The 21,107-nt window shown below is 40.2% G+C and overlaps 1 protein-coding gene across 4 annotated transcripts in view; it reads right to left on the bottom strand.

The window, feature by feature from the left end:
* Nucleotides 1–15,948: 15,948 nt before the first annotated feature.
* ZNF157 (zinc finger protein 157) overlaps nt 15,949–21,107 on the bottom strand; it is a 48,513-nt gene continuing 43,354 nt past the window's right edge. For all 4 annotated transcript variants that reach the window (XM_025982488.2, XM_072743278.1, XM_025982486.2 and 1 more), the window contains one exon: nt 15,949–21,091. In XM_025982488.2, the coding sequence (XP_025838273.1) occupies nt 19,869–21,091 (1,223 nt within the window). In that variant the 3' untranslated portion in view covers nt 15,949–19,868. The remainder of the gene's footprint in view (nt 21,092–21,107) is intronic.

Raw genomic sequence — 21,107 nt, 5'->3', positions numbered from 1 at the left:
CCCCAATAACCTTCACAACTGAATCTCTACAGAAACAATAGAGGCCAGAAGGCAATGGAATGACATCCAAAGTATTGAAGGAAAAAAAAGCCAAAAAAGAATTTTATATCCAGCAAAACTATCTTTTAAAAATGAAGGAAGGGGGGATCCCTGGGTGGCTCAGCAGTTTGGCGCCTGCCTTTGGCCCAGGGCACGATCCTGGAGTCCTGGGATCAAGTCCCACGTCGAGCTCCCTGCATGGAGCCTGCTTCTCACTCCTCCTGTGTCACTGCCTCTCTCTGCCCCTCTCTCTCTCTCTATGTCTATCATAAATAAATAAATAAATAAATAAATAAATAAATAAATCTTTTAAAAAATAAAAAATAAAAAAATTAAAATGAAGGAAGGAAAAAAGATGAAGGAAGAGGGGGGCACCTGAGTGGTTCAGTCACTTAAGCATCCAACTCTTGATTTTGGCTTAGGCCATGACCTCAGGGTTGTGAGATCCAGCCCCATGTTGGGCTCCACGCTGGGCATGGAGCCTGCTTAAGATTCTCTCTCTCCCGTTCCCTCTGCACCTCCCCCCACTGTCACTCTCCCCCTCTCTAAATAAAATAATAAAACATAAAAATAAATTTTTAAAAAAATGAAGGAAGAGGGGCACCTAGCTGGCTTAGACAGTAGAGCATGCAACTCTTGGTCTTGAGGTTGTAAGTTTGAGCCCCATGTTGGGTGTAGAGATTATTTAAGACTAAAAAAATCTTTTTAAAAAGATTTTATTTATTTATTAGAGAGAGAGCATGAGCAGTGTGGGAGAGGCAGAAGGAAAGGGAGAAGCAGGCTCCCCACTGAGCAGGGAACCTGACACAGGACCCCAATCCCAGGACCCCAGGATCATGACCTGAGCCGAAGGCAGATGCCTAACCATCTGAGCCACCAAAGAGCCCCTAAAAGTAAAAATAATCTTTAAAAAACATAAATAATTTTTTAAATGAAGGAAGAATAAATGTATTCCCAGATTAACACCCAGATGCTTGAATCTGTAAATCCACTATTTACCAAATTTAGGAATTTTTTGGTAATTTTTGAATTCTTTAGTCATGTCCTAGTTCTCCTTTCCTCCAGGACTCTGATGACATGATTATTAAATACTGTGTTAAAGGGGTGCCTGGGTGGCTCAGTGGTTGAGCATCTGCCTTAGACTGAGCATGATCCCAGGTCCAGGGATTGAGTCCCACATCAGGCTCCCTGTGGGGAGCTTGCTTCTCCCTCTCCCTGTGTCTCTCCTCTCTCTCTGTGTGTGTCTCTCATGAACAAATAAATAAAATCTTTTAAAAATGAATGAAGTAAATAAGTAAATAAATACTATGTTATAGTCTCATTAGTCCCTGAAGATCTGTTCGTTTTTTAAATTATATTTCCCTCTCTGTTGTTCAGATGGGATAATTTCCATACTTACTTCCAACTCACCAATTCCTTCATTTGTTCCTCCACTGAGCTCTTTTGAGGTTTTTATTTTGGTTATCGTATTTTTCAGTTCTAAATTCCCATGTGGTTTTTATATATACTTCTATATCTTTTTTTTTTTTTTACTTACTTCTATATCTTTGATAGACTTTCTATTTTTTTTGCTGAGTCTATTTTGTCATTTGTTTCAAGTGTTCTTAACTGCTCATTGAAGCATTTTTTTAATGGTTTCATTAACACAAATACAATATGCACATACGCTGTCTGCTCATTTTCTTCACTGTGCAGCCTGGCATTGGGTTTGTTGACACTGATGGCCAGCTGGGCTGCTCTTTCCACAAGAAAACGCTTTGCAGTTCTTGGAGGAGATCTTTATGAGCTTTCAATCTCTGCATAGTAAGATTTGTTGCACATCAGCAACACTTGACATAGACTAGGAACTCCCAGAAGCCACTAGGCAGCATGTGCTTTGTTTTCTTGTTACTCCCATAACCAATGTTGGGCACCGAGATCTGACCCTTGCTTCTTCTGGGCACCCTATTGTCAATGCCTATGGGTTTCTGCCAGTTGTGCTTAATTTTGACATATCAGTCTAACTGGTTCCTGATGGACTTCTTGGTCCTCTTTTTAATGATCTTGGACTTCCCCAGAGGTCTGAGGGCAGCCATGATACCAAGTAGGAGATGGCTGCCACCTCCACAGGCAGCGCCGAGGAAGAGGAAGCATTTGTATTACGGCTGCTTTATTTCTTTTTAAAGATTTTATTTATTTATTCATGGGAGACACAGAAAGAGAGAGAGGCAGAGACACAGGCAGAGGGAGAACAGATTCCATGCAGGGAGCCTGACGTGGGACTTGATCCTGGTATTCCAGGATCATGCCCTGGGCCGAAGGCAGGTGCCAAACCGCTGAGCAACCCAGGGATCCCCTTATGGCTGCTTTAAAAGTATTATCAGGGATGCCTGGATGGCTCAGTGGTTGAGTGTCTGCCTTCAGCTCAGGACGTCCTCCATTGGGTTTCCCGTGGGGAGCCTGCTTCTCCCTCTGCCTGTGTCTCTGCCTCTCTCTTTGTGTTTCTCATGAATAAATAAATAAAATCTTTTAAAAAATTATTGTCAGATAATGTCAGATAATTTATCATCTTGGTGTTCACACGCATTGATTGTCTTTTTTCATTCAGTTTGATATCTTCCTGGTTCTTGGTATGACAAGTGATTTCCAATCTAAAGCTGAACATTTTAGGTATGTTATGAAACTCTGGTTCTTATTTAAGCCTTCTTTTTAAACTGGCTTTTTCTGATACCATCCCAGCAAGGAAAATGAGTGGAGGGTGCCAGTTTGCTAATGCCAGGCAGGGGGAGAAGTCTAGTTTCCCCACTTGGCCTCTGTTGATAACAGAGAGGGGAGGTTCATTGTTACTATTGGGTAGGGCTTGGAATTCCACTCACAAGTAGGGCTCCAGTTGTATTTCTCTCAATGGAAGAGGTAGCAGTGCCTCCTTTCTGCTCTCTACATGACCTCCAATGATACCACCCTCCAGGGAAAGGGAGGGGTTTCTTGATACTGCCAAGTGAGAGAGCAAGTCAAGGCTCCCCACATGGTCTCCACTGACACCACACAGGGGAAGGCTTGTTACAACCTGGTCAAGACAAAAGTCCTAGCTCTATAATCAGTCTTTCCTGAGACCACCTTGGCAGGGGTTGGGCATGAATTTTACAGCCTGTAGAGGATGAAAATATAAGCTCTTTACTTGGCATCTGTTGTTGTGGATGGAAATCAGGCCACATTTCTTTCTACACTGTTTTGATTCAGTAAAGTAACTATTTTCTAAAAGTTTACTCTCATTAGACTACCCATTTCTTGGTTCTTTGACAAGATAAAGCAAGCTTTGGTAAGGTCATTTTTCTTGTTTGGGACCACTGGCATTCCCACGTTGCCAGGTTCCCCAGCACAGTCTCAAATACATGAAGAAAAAAAACCAATTAAAAAATTAATTAAAAAAAAAAAAAAAAAAAAAAAAGGGATCCCTGGGTGGCGCAGCGGTTTGGCGCCTGCCTTTGGCCCAGGGCGCGATCCTGGAGACCCGGGATCGAATCCCATATCAGGCTCCCGGTGCATGGAGCCTGCTTCTCTCTCCGCCTGTGTCTCTGCCTCTCTCTCTCTCTGTGACTATCATAAATAAATAAAAAATTTAAAAAAAAAAAAAAAAAAAAGAAAAAAAACCCATGGAACTCACCAGTGTGCTCTTTTTTGGGTTCTGAGATCCCTAGCCAGTCTGCATTTTTTATTCCACCTTTCAGAGTCATCTTACATTTGATTTTCTAGACATCATTTCCAGGGGGTTTTTATGTACTCTGTGGGAAAGATAGGGAAAAGGGCATCTATTCCATTTTTTCAGAAGTGGAAATCCTATATCGGGTTTTTATATATATTTCTTCCAAGTCTCTACTAACTTTCTGAGGATATGCAATGCATTTGTTCATTCATTCATTCATTCATTCATTCATTTATTAATTAAACCAGAACATTTACTGTGTGACTAATCTTTGAAATCCTTCAGGTGAACTGGATGCTCTACAGCTGCCCTCTTGGATTTCAGTGTTTGTTGTTCCTTCATGGAATCCATGCCTGAATCTGTGGCATACAATTTTTAGGTGCCTCATTCGACTGACTGGTCCCAGTGGTATTTCATCCTTCAGCCTTGGAGCACCAGTTGTACGTTCTCTTCTGTTTGGCACGATAGCCACATTTGCCACAGGTCAACTTCTGAAGGTGGTAGGTGTTAGAGCCACAATGTGTGCATCTTATTGGAACACTTTCCAAATGATGAAGGAGACTTCCCCTTCATCATCTCATTTAGGTGGCCAAGACCAAAGAGGTGGGAAGAGAAGCCACTGTGCAAGAAATTGATAGTAACTTTTTAAATACCCTTATTTGCTCATTCTAACGTGTGTCAGTTCTGGGTTAGTTGATTGCTTGATTATTCTCATTATATGTGCTGTTCTCTCACATCTTTGCATGCCTATTAATATTTGATGTAATGACATTGTGGATTTTACTTTGTTGGATACTGGGTATATATGCATTTTTATAAATTATTTTCAGTTTTGTTCTGGGACACGAGTTTGTTCCTTGGAAATAGTTTTACCCTCACAGGTCAGGTCTTCCTTATATAATTTTTAGGTGTATCTGGTGGAGTGCTCAACCTAGGGGTAACTATTCTCCACTATTGGGGCAATAGCTTCTGGATTTTTTTATGTGATGCCTATTTTTCCAGCCTGGTTGGTGATCACAGACACTATTCAGAGTGATGTGTGAGCATCAGACACCATTTCCTCTTATTCTTTCAGATGCTTCTCTCACTGGCCTCAGTTTCCTCACACATGTGTGCCTGAGTGGTACTCTATTGAACACTCAAGGAGGACCCTAGAGAGATCACTTGGATCTTCTCTCTGTGCAGTTTTCTCCATTCTGGTAGTGTGTCCTATGAATTCTAGCTGCCTTCTTCTCCTTAGACTCTCCATTCCTTCTCAAGTCAGGGAATTTATCAGCCTTTTCCCGAGTTCCCCCACTCTGTGCAGTGCCCTGGGTAGTCTCTCAGTGAGGTAAGCTAGACCAATCATAGGGCTCATTTCCTGTTTCTCTTTCCTCATGGATCACCATTGTTCATTGCCTGATATCCAGCACCATGAAAATTGGGGGGGGGGGGTTAATGTATTTTCTCTGGTTTTGTTTGTTTGTTTTCTTTGTTTATTCCAGGCCTGAGGGAAATCCAGTCCCTGTGACTCCATCTTGGCTGGAATAAGTCACAGAAGGGAATTTATAAATGGGGAGATTCGTCAGTGGAGGTCACCAATATGAGATATATTTGAGTTAGTGTGATTTTTTATGAATAGGTAACATTGCATCCTGAGTTTGAGACAAGTGTGCCAACGAACCTGTATCAATGAATGGGGAACTTACAGCGATTGAGTGCTCATTGCTGTGGGATTATTGAGAAGTATTAAAGAAAGGGGAGATATGTGAATGTAGGCTGTCAATAAGAAATATTCTCAGGGTGGCTCAGTGGTTGAGAGTCTGCCTTTGGCTCAGGGTGTGATCCCGGTGTCCTGGATCAAGTCCCACATCAGGCTCCCTGCATGGAGCCTGCTTCTCCCTCTGCCTATGTCTCTGCCTGTGTCTCTCATGAATAAATAAATAAAATCTTTTTAAAAAATATATTTTCAGGGTGCCTGGGTGGCTCAGTCAGTTTAATGTCTGCCATTGACTCAGGTCATGATCCCGGAGTACTGGGATTGAGCCCCACATCAGGCTCCCTGCTCAGGGGAAGGTAGCTGAGCAGGGAGCCTGATTCTCCCTCTCCCCACTGCCTGTGGTCTTTCTCTCTCAGATAAATAAATAAAATCTTAAAAACAAAAGAGGGAAGCCTGAGTGGCTCAGTCAGTGGAGCCTTAGGCTTAGGTCATGATCCCAGAGTCCTGAGATCAAGCCCTCTTGGGACTTCCTGCTCAGTGGGGAGCCTGCGTCTCCCTCTTCCACTGCCTGCCACTCTCCCTGCTTGTGTTCTCTCTCTCAAATAAATACAAAATCTTAAAAAAAGAAAGAAAAATATTCTCCGGTAGGTGAAAATCTATGAGTATGTTCAACAGATTTTCAAAGTAAAAAAAATTCCAATGGGCAGGCATTTACAAATCAGATCTGTAAATTGTGTTGTCAATGATATGCTTGGTGAGTATTTAAGAAAAAAGAGATTTTTCACCAGTGATCATCAATGGAGTTATACAAGTGGAAGGGGCAGTATTTAGGAATATAGATCCTGATAAATATGGAGCAACCAATCAGGGATACGTTGATAGGTGTACATGAATGGTGAGATATACAATAGGTATTGTATACACCAATGTAGTATACGTCAATAGGGGTATTATGATGGGTATCTATGTAAAATAAGCTGAGCAATAGGGCATATGTCAGTAGGCAAGTGTTTATAAAATAAGGCAACTTGTCATTAAAGATAACAAGTTATACAATCAGGTGGATATTTAAGAATATAGGTTTTTTTTTCAAAGGCAAGCAACAATGGAGTATGTATTATATAGGTTATCAATAAAGAGATTTTTTGAGAGAGAGAAAGTGCTCATGCACATGTGCATGCAAGGGGAGGGGAGGGGCAGTGGGAGAGGGAGAGGGAGAATCTTAAGCAGGCTCTATGCCCAGCAAGGAGCCCAACTTGGAACTCAATCTCATGACCATGAGATCATGACCTGAACTGAAATCAAGAGTCAGATACTTAATCAACTGAGCCACCCAGGTACCCCAATAAAGAGAGATTTTTAAACAGGAGTTATAAATTAAGAAATATGCCAATGGGGCAGCCCCGGTGGTGCAGCGGTTTAGCGCCACCTGCAGCCCAGGGTGTAATCTTGGAGACCAGGGATCCAGTCCCAAATCAGGCTCCTTGCATGGAGCATGCTTCTCCCTCTGCCTGTGTCTCTGTCTCTGTCTCTGTCTCTCTCTGTGTGTGTGTGTGTGTTTCTCATGAATAAATAAATAAATAAATCTTAAAATAAAATAAGAAAAAAGAAATATGCCAATGGAGGTGGTGGGCTGGCTCAGTGGGAAGAGTATGGGACTCTTGATCTTAGGGTCATGAGTTTGAGTTCCATGTAAGGTGTAGAGATTACCCAAATAAAAATAAAACTTTTTTTTAAAATTTTTTATTTATTTATGATAGTCACAGAGAGAGAGAGAGAGAGAGAGGCAGAGACACAGGCAGAGGGAGAAGCAGGCTCCATGCACCGGGAGCCCGACGTGGGACTCGATCCCGGGTCTCCAGGATCACGCCCTGAGCCAAAGGCAGGCGCCAAACCGCTGCGCCACCCAGGGATCCCCTAAAAATAAAACTTAAAAAAAAAAGAAGGGGTACCTGGGTGGCTCAATTGGTTAAGCATCTGACTCTTGATTTCAGCTCAGTTCATGATCTTAGAGTTGAGAGATTGACCCCCCCTTGCTGGGCTCCATGCTGGACATGGAGCCTGATTAAGATTCTCTTGCTCCCTCTCCTTCTGCCCCTCCCCTCCTCTCTTTCTCCCTCCTAAAAAAGAAATATGCCAACAGGTGTTTATGAATAAGATTTCTCAATGGCAGACATCTATGGGTGATATGTCAATGGTTTTTATTTCTCAGTGGGGAGATTTGTCAAGAGGGGTCATGAATAGATATGTTTTAATGGGTATTTTTGAATGGAGTGATTTTTTTCCCAAGAGGTTAATGGATGAAAGATTTGCTGATGGGTAGGTATTTATGAAAGGAGAGATTTACCAATGGGAATCATAAATAGAGATATGCCAGTAGAATATTCATTAATAAGTAGGTAGCACAAAAGTGGCTATGGTAGGCAGAATTCTGAGAATGAAACCTAATATCTCTATCACCCTTACATAAGCTCCTCCCTTGAATGTAAGTGGAGCCTGTGAATATGATGACATATAACTCCATGACTGTATTACATTAACAAGCAAAAGGGATCTTGCAAATGAAATTAAGGTTAATCAGTTGACCATAAAATAGAGAGATTATCCAATTGAGCCTAATCTAATTAAGCACAGAAGCCCTTCAAAAATGCTATTTTCTCCTTTTGGTGGCATAAAAGGACATCAGAGAAACTGAAAGCATGAGAAGCATTTGGCACATCCTTCTTGGCTTCGAAGACAAAGAGGCCCATTTGGTGAGGCATGAGATTGGCTTCTAAATGCAGGGAACAAGCCCTGGCTGAGTAAAGAATTGGGAACCTTTTACTACAACTGCAAGAAACTGAATTCTGCAAATAAACTGAACAAGATTGGAAATGGACTCATTCTTCCTGCGAGCCTCAAATGAGTTCACTGTGGTCAACTTTCATTTGGTGAGACCATTAAGGAGTGAATTCAGCCAAACTCACTTGGACTTTGGACCTACAGAAATGTGAGATAATAAATGAATGTTGCTTTGCTTCCAAGTCTGTGGTAATTTCTTACACAGCAATAGGAAACTGATAAACTATTTTCCAGTTGGGTATTTATGAAAGAGGGGATATGCCACAAAGAGAAGACGTTTCAAGGCAACTATTTACCAACAGCTTGGGGATTTGTCATCTGCAATCTTGGCAATAGTTGAGATTTATAAACACTGGGATTTGTCTATAATGGGGACTGCATAAAGGGGAACTAATTTTATGGGTTGAACTGTGTCCTCCAAAAAGGTACATTGAAGCCCTAACCCCAGTACCTTAGAATGTGACCTTACTTGGAAATAGTAACAGAACATTATCAATGGGGGGATGGTTGTCTTCAGAAGTCTTTGAAAAAAAAAAAAGAAGTCTTTGAAAACGTTGGTATTTGTCAGTGCAGATATTTACACACTAGAAATTAGTGTATGAGCATCACCATCAGAAAAAAAAGACATTACAAATGAGCATCTTAATATTTGTAATGTTTTGAGGAAATACCATCAAAATTAAAGGTGCCAGGGGACACCTGGGTGGCCCAGTGGTTGAGCATCTGCCTTTGGCTCAGGGCATTATTCTGGGGTCCTGGATGGAGTCCTACATCGGGTTCCCCCGAGGGAGCCTGCTTCTCCCTCTGCCTATGTCTCTGCCTCTCTCTCTGTGTCTCTCATGAATAAATAAAATCTTGAAAAAAAATAAAGGTGCCAGCATGCATGAAATTATTACTCCTAGCATTACACATTATCTCTAATATAAATTATCATTCTTTTTTTATAAGTTATCATTCTTAATAAAACATTTGCAATATTATATATTATAAATAATTTACTAGGACTTATCACTACTAAATTATAAATTATATTTACTGTTACTACTCATAATAACTAATACTTACAGAGAGCTGACTAGGTGCCTGGCATGGTTTTAAGCACTTTATATATATATGACTTCATTTAATATTCATACTGTTCCTATGAGTTAGGCATATTTAATTCCCATTTTACAGATATAAAAATTGAGGCATAGAGAGATAATATAATTTCCCTAAGGACACACAGCTAGAACAAGGAAAAGATAAGATTTTCTTAGTCAAAATTATAAGCAGACACTAATTAAATTTTTTTCCTTTAAAAAAATTACAAGGACTCAAATTTTAAAATACTGACCTAGTTAAAATCTTTTTTATTTTTATAATATTTTTCTTTTTAAAACATTATTGAGGTGTAATTCACATACAATAAAATTTACCCATTTAACATGACAATTAAATCTTGTATATTCACAAAGTTGCACAACCATCACAATAGAATTTTAGAATATTTTCATCATCCCAAAAAAAGACCCTGTACCCATTAGCAGTCTACTCTCCATTGCTCCCACCTCCTCCCACTCCAGCCATAGACAACCACTAATCTACTTTCTGCCTCCATTGTTTTGCCTGTTCTGAACATTTCTTATAAATGGAGTCATACAATTACATAGTCTTTTGTGACTGGCTTCTTTCAAATATTTTCAAATTTTGCCCATGATGTAACAATATCAGGACATCGTTCCTTTTGATTACTGAAGAATGTTTCATTGTATGGATATACCATATTTTGATTATTTATTCATCAGTCAATGGACATTTGTGTTGTTTCCATGTTGGGGCTATTATGAATAATGTTGCTGAGAACATTTGTATATAAGTGTTTATACAGACATGTTTTCATTTCTCATAGGTGAATACCCAGGATTAAAATTCCTGAATCAGGGGCACCTGGGTGGCTCAGTAGTTGAGCATCTGCCTTTGGCTCAGGTCATGTTCCTGGGGACCTGAAATTGAGTCCCGCATCAGATTCCCCACAAGGAGCCTACTTCTACCTCTGCCTATGTCTCTCTCTCTCTCTCTCTCTCTCTCTGTGTGTGTGTGTGTGTGTGTCTCACAAATAAATAAATAAAATCTTTTTTAAAAAAAAGATATTCCTGAATCATATGATAACTTTGCTCAACATTTTGAGAAACTTTCAAACTGTTTTCCAAAATGGCTGTACCACTTTATGTTTCACCAGCAGTGTAAGATGGGTTCAATTTTTCCAAATCCTTGCCAACAATTGTTGTTGTCTATACTTTCTTTTCTAGCCATACTAGTAGGTGTGAAGTGTTTTCTCATTGTGGTTTTTTTTTTCATTGTGGTTTTGATTCTTATTTTCCTAATGCTTAATGATGTTGAGCAGTTTTTCATGTGCTTAGGCCATTCGTATATCTCATTTAGAGAAATGTCTGTTCAGATCCTTTGCCCATTTTTAAGTTGAGTTATTTATGTTTTTATTATTGAGTCATAAGAGTTCTACATAAATTCTAGATAGAAATCTCTTATCAGATATGTGATTTGTAAATACTTTCTCCCATTCTGTGGGTTAACTTCTTATTTTCTTGACAGTATTGTTTGCAGAACAAAAGTTGTTAATTTTGATGAAATCCAATTTGTCTGTTTTATTCTTTTTAAGATTATTTATTTATTTGAGAGAGTGAGCAAGAGCATGAAAGAGAGAGACAGAGAGAGACAGAGAGAGAGAGAGATTCCCCACCGAGCAGGGAGCCCAACACAGGGCTCAATCCCAGGTGGGAATAACTCACTTTACTCACTTTAGTGGATTTTCTAGAAGGGTAATGGGAGGAAATGCAGCAACCCCAGGACTACACATAGCCTGCCAAGAGCCATACAAAGACCCTGAAGTAGGAAGCCTCTCTGTAAAGTATGCTTCTCCATGGCAGCCACAACTAAAGGGAACTACCTGGAAGGAAGGTGCTCCCATCTGCACCCTGAAACTCCTTGCTGTTTAATACCCCCAGCTACATCCAGTGTATTATATAAGAGTAACTTAGTGTTGAGAAACAGTTGGATAAACCAGAAAATAAGCAGGTGTGAACATACCTAGGATTGGGATAACAACTGGGAGAGTAAGGTCAATTATTCCAGGCATTGGAGAATAACCAGAAGCAGCAAGAACAGTCTGTGGTTCCAGACAATAAGCTAGGGTCGAAGAAATATTCCAGGACACTAGAAAACAGCTATAGGGACAGGGAACAGTCACTGCAGTGATGTGAAACAAACAGGCTACCAAACAGCCAGAGGGACAGAGAACAGTCCTTATAGTTAGAGGACAGCCATAGAGACTCTAGCCAAATGGAAGAGGAAGTCATACCTAAATGTCATGCAACAGCCAGAAATACCAAGGAGACAGCCCAAGAGATAAGGGAAAAATCTCAGGCTGAGGGAATAGTCAGAGAAACAAAGAAACAGCTGGAGGGACAAGGGGACAGTGTCTGGACCTGAGAGGAATAGCAGGATCATTTAGCATCTGGAGAGATCACAAAATAGTCCTTGTATTTAGAAGATAATCAGAGGGACTGCAAAACAGCCAAAGCAACAGGGGATAGACCCTAAGGATAAGCCCATGGCCATAAAAACGAAAACAAAAACAAACACAAACAAACAAACAAACAAAAAACACCAAGAAGTGGGCTCTCAAGTGCAAGGAACAGAAAAATAAAATAGTCGGAGGGACTGGGGAACCACCAGAGTCCAAGGAACAACTGCAAGGATTGAAACAATAGCCAACAAATCAGCATACAAAGATCAGGGGAAAATGGCTGCTCCTAACATAGGGTCACCAGAAAATGTGGGGAGTAATCACAGAGATCAAAGACACTATACTTATGACTAGTGGGAATTCAATAGATAGTCATGGGAGCTAATATAGTGCCAGCAGGCACATAGGGGGGACTATTGGGAGTCAAGAACACTGTACTGATGGCTAATACAGGATCATCTGAACCATGAAGGGCTCTAATGTGGGGTAGGTTCTAATGAGTCCCGGGCATTAGGATGAGGTTCATAAGGCCAATACACCATACTAGGGAATAATGAGGGACCAGCATTCACAAAGATGGGGGTAGTAAATGAGTTGATGCTGAGACAGAGACAAAATCACTTTAGTGGTGGCTAATGGCTAATCAGTAGAGTGACCAAGGGCTAAGGGTTGATTTTTTAGGATGAAAACCACTGCATTTGTGACCAATATTAGTAGTTATAGTGATAACACAAATACAGGGTGAGCGGCAGTGCCAGGACTGACAAGCATGAGGCAACGATTAAACTAGTGAGCAATCACAGTGTTGAAGCTAATATGGTGTTAGCATACACAGTGATAAACTCTAATGTATGGTCAGCATGCACTTTGCTGGCCCATCAATGCATTCTGACACTATATTACTGGCTAATGAGGGATCAGCTGACACAGTGATGAGGGTTAATGGAGTCACAAACACCATGATTGGAACTTGGGAAGGTCAAAGACACTGTACTTATAGCTAAAGGGTGATCAGCAAGGTAGGGCTAATGTGGAATCAACAGATACTGTACTGGAAGCTCATGGAAGTTAGTCTCAGCTCTTCTGGCTAATTGGGGATCAACAGACAGAGGGATGGTAGCTAAGAAGGATCTGCAAATACACTGCTGGTGCCTCATGGGCGTCAAAGAAACTAGTATTGGTTAATGGAGGATCAAAAGACACCATAACAGGGGCTAATGTGGAGTCAGCAGACTACTGCGGCTTCAACTGGTCAGACACAATATTAGTGGTTAAGGAAGAGATTTAGCAGACACAATGATTTGACTACTGTAAAGGCAAAAAACATAGTGATGCATCCTCAAGGAATTCATACTCTGCATGTGCCTAATAAATCAAAAGACACTTTCGGGAGCATGGGCAGCATAGTAGGTTAAGCTTCCAACTTGGCTTTGGTTCAGGTCATGAGACTGAGTCCCATGTCAGGCTCCACTCAACACAGAATCTGCGTAAGATTCTCTGTCCCTCTCCCTCTTCCCTTCCACACTGTGCTCATGCACTCTCCCTCTCTAATAAATAAATCTTTAAAAATCAATCAGTCAAAAGACACTAGTGTATGGTCAGCAGATACACTGACAGGCTGTAGTGTAAGGTCAGAAGACACAGTGATGGGGGCTATTTTCAGTGGACACCACTCGGTCTCAACATTAAAAAACTTGAACCTTGGTAAACGGGATCAGAAGACAGAGTGACAAGGTCATCTGAGTTCTGCAGATATTGCGTTGGGGCTCAGAAGGATCAAACTCTCCACACTGGTGGATAATTGGGGAACAGCAGATAGATACTGGTGCAACTGTGCTGTGCTGTTTGTTCATGGGGGGGGGGTCAGACAGTGACTACTGGTGGCTAATAAACATCACCATAACGATAGCATCCAACATAGGATGAGTAGACACCGTAATTAGAACACATTGGATTGAATATATTGTAACGGCAGCCGAATGAGGGAGCAACAGGCACTACATTAGGTCTAAAGGAAGGTGACAAGACACATTACTTTGAGTTAATGGGCAGCAGTCACCATGGTGAATCTAAAGGAAGGCAAAAAAATTCCATGATACTGAGTTAATAGAGGATCATCAGTCACAAACCTGGAGGCTAAAAGGGTGAAAAGACACTCTGGTGAGCAAATGGGTCAGCAAAAATTGTAATGGCAGCTAAAAGGGGTGGTGAGAAATGATGCTACGAGATAATAGGGAGTCAGCAGAAAATTGTGATAAGACAAGATATTGTGGGCACCTGGGTGGCTCAGTGGTTGAGCATCTGCCTTTGGCTCAGGTTGTGATCTCAGGGTCCTGGGATCGAGTCCTGCATTGGGCTCCCCACAGGGAGTCTGCTTCTCCCTCTGCCTATGTCTCTGCCTCAATCTCTTTGTCTCACATGAATAAATAAAATCTTAAAAAAGAAAAAAAGATTTTAAAAAAAGACAAGATATGGTGACCTGCTGGTAGGTCATTGTACAGACACTGTGCTCCAGGCTAACAGAAGTAAAAAGAAGAGCTGCAAGTTAATGGTGTATTAGTAGACACCATGCTGACATATCCTGGGGGTAAACTACTGTGGTGGTGGCTAATGGAGGATCAAGAGGGATTGTGCTTACACAGGAGTTGGGACACCTGGGTGGCTCAGCAGTTGGGTGTCTGCCTTAGGCTCAGGGCATGATCCTGGGATCTGGGATTGAGTCCCACATGGGGCTCCTTGAGGGAAGCCTGCTTCTCCCTCTGCCTGTGTCTCTGCCTCTCTTTCTCTCTCTCTCTCTGTCTCTCATGAATAAATACAATCTTTAAAAAAAAAAAAAAGGAGTCGAATACACATAGGAGGGTTGGCACTGAGGGATCACCACATAGGTGATAGCTGATAGTGGAGGGCGACTACCATCCATCATGGGGCCTCAGTGAAGGTCATTTTCATGGAGCAAGGCCATTTCTAAAGCCTTGGGAGGACTAAGTGTCCCATTGCTAGTGTCTTTTATCTGATCTAGCAGTCAAGATTCCTGGTTTTCTCCCTGGCAGCCCACATCTGGCTCCTGGTACGGGAACAGTTAACTTTTTTATTTTTAAATTTTAGTTGAGATACAATTTACAACAATGAAGTGCACAAATCCTAAATTTACTCATTTGATAACTATTAGTACACATTCCAAACAAGATACAGAATAGTTCTATCACTCGAGGAAGTTCCATCCAATCCCTTAGGAATTAATCCCCATCCCAGGGGCAACCACTGATCTGCTTTCTGTCACTACAGGTTACTTTATTTATGTTTGACACTTTCCATAATAATAACAATAATAATAATTTTAAAACAGAAAGTTGAAATTCTGTATTTTTTAAAAGATTTTATTTGACAAAGAGAGCACAAGCAGGAGGAGTGGCAGGCAGAGGGAGAGGGAGAAGCAGGCTCCCCACTGAACAAGGAACCCAATGTGGAGCTGGATCCCAGGAGCCCAAGATCATGACCTGAGCCAAAACAGACACTTAACCAACTGAGCCACCCCTAAAATTGAAATGTTTAAAAAGGATGAGCTGAAGATTAAAAGAATCAATGAGAAAACATCTTGATAAATGTAATTAATAATAAATGAGGGTGAGGGCACACTGTTTACAAAATGCAGAAAGTGTAATATATACATTCAAGTGTATGCTATATTTGGGAGCATCTGATGATTAATTCAAATGCCCTGGATCTTCATATTTATTACAGAATATCCAGGAAACTAAACAAAAAAACAAGTATTTAATTTAGCATCAATTTACTATAGCAGAGTGCTACCAAATACTAATGGTAAAGGATTGACTTCTGCTGATAAGGAATGGTGCATTAGAAACATTCTTGGGGGGCCTGGCTGGCTCAGTCGGTAGAGCATGTGACTCTTACCTTTGGGTCATGAGTTCAAGCCCCATGTCAAACTAGAGCTTACTTAAAAAAAATTTTTTATATAAGATATGCTTCAAAAAAAAAAAACATTCTCAAAGTTCAGTGGGTTGTCACTAATAGATCTCCACTAAACAATATTTTTCAGGCAAAGAAGAAATTGATCCTGGATGGAATACAGAAAGGAATGAAGAGCAACCAGGGTGGTAAACATGTGGGTAAAATGAAATGAACATATAAAACAAAAATGTTTTCAAGGGATTTATGAGTGTGTATTTGCCTGTGTGTGTATGTGTGTGTATATGTATATACACACATATATTACATATAATTATTTATATAAACCCCATAATACATCATTATATTTGGAAATATATATGTACATACAACTATATGAGCAAAGTTTCTGTTAAAAATTAGCTTTAATCACTAAACTCTACCTCTGAAACTAATATACTATATGTTAATTAATTGAATTTAAATTTTAAAAATTTTAAATTACCTTTAAAAGACAATTTCTTGGAGAAAACCATAAGATACAATTAAAGGTTAAAAAGGTGAGTTAACCAAAAGACTCCACCCCAAGATTGCTAGAACTCATACAGCAACTTGGCAGTGTGGCAGGGTACAAAATCAATGCCCAGAAATCAGTGGCATTTCTATACACTAACAATGAAACTGAAGAAAAAAAAATTAAGGAGTCAATCCCATTTACAATTGCACCCAAAACCATAAGATACCTAGGAATAAACCTAACCAAAGGGGTAAAGGATCTATACCCTAATAACTACAGAACACTTCTGAAATAAATGGAGGAAGACACAAAGAGATGGAAAAATATTCCATGCTCATGGATTGGAAGAATTAATATTGTGAAAATGTCAACAGTACCCAGGGCAATTTACACATTTAATGCAGTCCCTATCAAAATACCATGGGCTTTCTTCAGAGAGTTGGAACAAATCATCTTAAGATTTGTGTGGAATCAGAAAAGACCCCGAATAGCCAGGGGAATATTGAAAAAGAAAACCAGAGCCAGGGGCATCACAATTCCAGATTTCAGGTTGTACTACAAAGCTGTGGTCATCAAGACAGTGTAGTACTGGCACAAAAACAGACACAGAGATCAATGGAACAGAATAGAGAATCCAGAAATGAGCCCTCAACTCTATGGTCAACTAATATTCGACAAAGCAGGAAAGATTATCCACTGGCAAAAAGTCTCTTCAATAAATGGTGCTGGGAAGATTGGACAGCCACATGAAGAAGAATGAAACTAGACCATTCTCTTACACCATACACAAAGATAAACTCAAAATGGATGAAAGATCTAAATGTGAGACAAGAATCCATCAAAATCCTAGAGGAAAACACAGGCAACACCCTTTTTGAACTTGGCCACACCAACTTCTTGCAAGATACATCTATGAATCAAGGGAAACAAAAGCAAAAATGAACTATTGGGAGTTCATCAAGATAAAAAGCTTCTGCACAGCAAAAGAAACAGTCAACAAAACTAAAAGACAACCTACAGAATGGGAGAAGATATTTGCAAGTGACCTATCAGATAAAGGGCTAGTATTCAAAATCTATAAAGAACTTATTAAACTCAACACCCAAGAAACAAACAATCCAATCATGAAATGGGCAAAAGACATGAACAGAAATTTCACCAAGGAAGACATAGACATGGCCAACAAGCACATGGGAAAATGCTCCACATCACTGGCCATCAGGGAAATACAAATCAAAACCACAATGAGATACCACCTCACACCAGTGAGAATGGGGAAAATTAACAAGACGGGAAACAACAAATGTTGGAGAGGATGTGGAGAAAGGGGAACTCTCTTGCACTGTTGGTGGGAATGTGAACTGGTGCAGCCACTCTGGAAAAGTGTGTGGAGGTTCCTCAAAGAGTTAAAAACAGAACTGCCCTATGACCCAGGAATTGCACTGCTGGGGATTTACCCCAAAGATACAGATGCAGTGAAATGCCAGAACACCTGCACCCCAATGTTTATAGCAGCAATGTCCACAATAGCCAAACTGTGGAAGGAAGCCAAACTTTCGGTGTCCATCGAAAGATGAATGGATAAAGAAGCTGTGGTCTATGTATACAATGGAATATTCCTCAGCCATTAGAAACAACAAATACCCACCATTTGCTTCGACGTGGATAGAACTGGAGGGTATTATGCTGAGTGAAATAAATCAATCGGAGAAGGATAAACGTTATATGGTCTCATTCATTTGGGGAATATAAAAAGTAGTGAAAGGGAATAAAGGGGAAAGGAGAGAAAATGAGTGGGAAATATCAGAGAGGGTGACAGAACATGAGAGACACCTAATTCTGGGAAACGAACAAGGGGTAGTGGAAAGGGAGGTGGGCGGGGGGTTGGGGTGACTGGGTCATGGGCACTGAGGGGGACACTTGACAGGATGAGCACTGGGTGATATGCTGTACGTTGGCAAACTCAACTCCAATAAAAAATAAATAAAATAAAATAATAAAAAATAAAAAGGTGAGTTAAAAAATAAAAAGATAAACCATATTTATGGATAGAATGGCTTAAAGCCATTTTGCACCTTTCAGACTGGTAGCAATTTGAAAGACTGATAATAAGTCCTGGTGAATATGTGGGAAAATATAAACTTCATCTCAACTGCTCATGACAGTATAAATTAGTACAACCTAGACGGAAAAATCCAATTATTTAATAAAGTTGAAAAACTTTATGTATCAATCAGAAGAACCCAGCTAGGGGACAGAAGCAATACCAGCTATTTTAATGAAAAGAATGTCTTAGAAAGAATGTTTAACTACTCACAAATTATTAACCATGTAACTGAAAAGACAGAAAGAGACTTAAAATTTTCATGGAGGTAGCAATTGCAGGAAGCAGCTGAGCTAAGATAACAAGGGAAGAAACTGGAATTAATAAACATTGAAAGGTTGGAGGAGTAGTGTCATGTGGGTGGGACTCATACCTCTAAAGAGATGGCACCAAGCAGTTGCTGCTAGTGTCTCTGAGGAGGTGAGCAGGCTGTTCTGTGAGTACTGGTAATCTACAACCTGAATTAAACTATTGCCGCCGTGAAGAACTTCTGCTGCCCAAAGGAAGACACAATCCTGAGCTGACATTCATATAAACAGGGAGCTAAAGGGAAGGGGGAGGAAAGGATCAGGTCCCTTTTTCCTTCCTCACACTCAAAGTGTGTATTTAGTATCTCTTACTGGTAAGGCCCAACAGGAAGCAGATGGCAAGAAAGAAATATGTTTTGTAGAGTCATAGCCCCAGCATCACAGAGAACGGTGTTGAAGGGGAGTGTCAGAGCGAGGGCACAAGAGCTTAATCACTTAAACACTCCCTATACTCTAACTCTATGACCCATCAGTTCCACTTTTAGATTTAGATGCTAAACATAGAAAAAATACAAATGTCTTGCACTAGGGGAATGGAGAGAGAAATGAACGAAACAGACCTAGATTTATCAACATAGATGGACCTTGGAAAGGTAACATTTCATGAAAAAAGCAAGCTACAGAGTTTCAACACTGTATGATATCCTTTAGGTAAAGTTTTTAAGAGCAATAGAGAATTATATATTGTACAATTCACACTATACACATACACAAAAACTCTTAGGGTAGATGAAAAATTCTAAATGTTGAAAGGAAAACCTTAACCTCAGAGGAAAGGACAGGAGAATATTATCAACTTGAAACTGGTAATATTCAAACATAAAGCCTCAGCAGAAGAGTTAACAAAATTAAGTAACCAGGCACAGTCCATGAGCAGATTATCTGCAACACATATGACTGGAAAAAAAAAGATTTTTATATTCTCATATATTAAAAAACAAAAACAACAACATTTAAACCAAGAAGCAAATATAAGATAAGCAGCCCATTATAAACAATGAGCAAAGGATATAGAACAGTCAGTGCACAGAAGAAAAATCCTAATGGCCAATCAACAGGTAAGAAAATATTCCACCTCATCATTAATTAGGGAAATCCAAAAGAAATGAAATCAATGAGTTGTCCCATAAAGAGAATCAGGATGTATTTTCACACCAGTGTAGGAGCCAATTATAACAGGTATACTCTGTGTGTGTGGTGACTAGATGACCCAAAGGGATTGATCAAATGGTAATAGGAGTTTTCACAAAGAAGCTTTCTCCATAGTACAAGACAAGGGCCAGCCTATGTGAGTTCTCTGATGTTCTGTGAGGTGTGCTTTCCGGCAGAAGGCTTTCCCACATTCCTGACATTCAAAGGGTCTCTCTCCTGTGTGAATTCGCTGATGTTCAATGAGGCGTACTTTCACATAGAAGGCATTTCCACATTCACTACATTCATAGGGTTTCTCTCCTGTGTGAGTTCTCTGGTGTTGACAAAGGGATTTCTTCATACTGAAGATTTTTCCACATTCACTACATTCATAGGGTTTCTCTCCTGAATGCATTCTCTGATGTTCAATGAGGCGTGCTTTCACATAGAAGGCATTACCGCACTTATTACATTCATAAGGTTTCTCTCCTGTGTGAATTCGCTGATGTATTCCAAGAGATGAGTGCACCCTAAAAGATTTCCCACATTCATTACATTGATAGGGTTTTTCACCTGTGTGAGTTCTCTGATGATTATTGAGAGTCATTTTCATTCTGAAGAATTTCCCACATTCACCACATTTATATGGTTTCTCACCTGTGTGAATTCTTTGATGTTGATTTAGGGATTTCTTTGCACGGAAGTTTTTCCCACAGTCACCACATTCATATGGTTTCTCCCCTGTGTGAGTTCTCTGGTGTTGTGTAAGGGATATCTTAACTCGAAATGTTTTTCCACATTCACTACATTCATAGGGCTTCTCCCCAGTGTGAGTTCTCTGATGAATCATGAGGGTTGCCTTCTCAGAAAAGGTTTTCCCACATTCAGTACATTCATAGGGTCTCTCTCCTGTGTGCGTTCTCTGATGTAGAATGAGTTGTGACTTCCTGCCAAAAGACTTCCTACATTCATTACATTCAAAGGGTTTCTCCCCTGTGTGAGTTTTCTGGTGAGCAATGAGGTATGATCTTGCACTAAAGGTCTTTGCACATTCACCACATTTATAGGGTCTCTCCCCTGTGTGTATTCTCAGATGTTCAATAAGATTTGATTTCCTGCAGTAAGTTTTCCCACATTCATGACATCCAAAGTTTTTTACTCCTGTGTGTGTTCTTTTGTGTCCAACAAAGCCTGTTTTCTTGTAGAAGACTTTCCCATATTCGTTATATTCAACAGTTTGATCCAAAGTTTGAATTTTCTGATGCTGAAGGTCATTATCATGCCTGAGGGCATTACCCCCAACAGAACTGTTGCCACACAGCAGTGAGAGAGATCCTTTAAAAACAAATCA

This window comes from Vulpes vulpes, chromosome X (assembly GCF_048418805.1).
Source record: "Vulpes vulpes isolate BD-2025 chromosome X, VulVul3, whole genome shotgun sequence".
Lineage (NCBI taxonomy): Eukaryota > Metazoa > Chordata > Mammalia > Carnivora > Canidae > Vulpes > Vulpes vulpes.
This window is presented reverse-complemented; position numbering and strand designations above follow the sequence as displayed.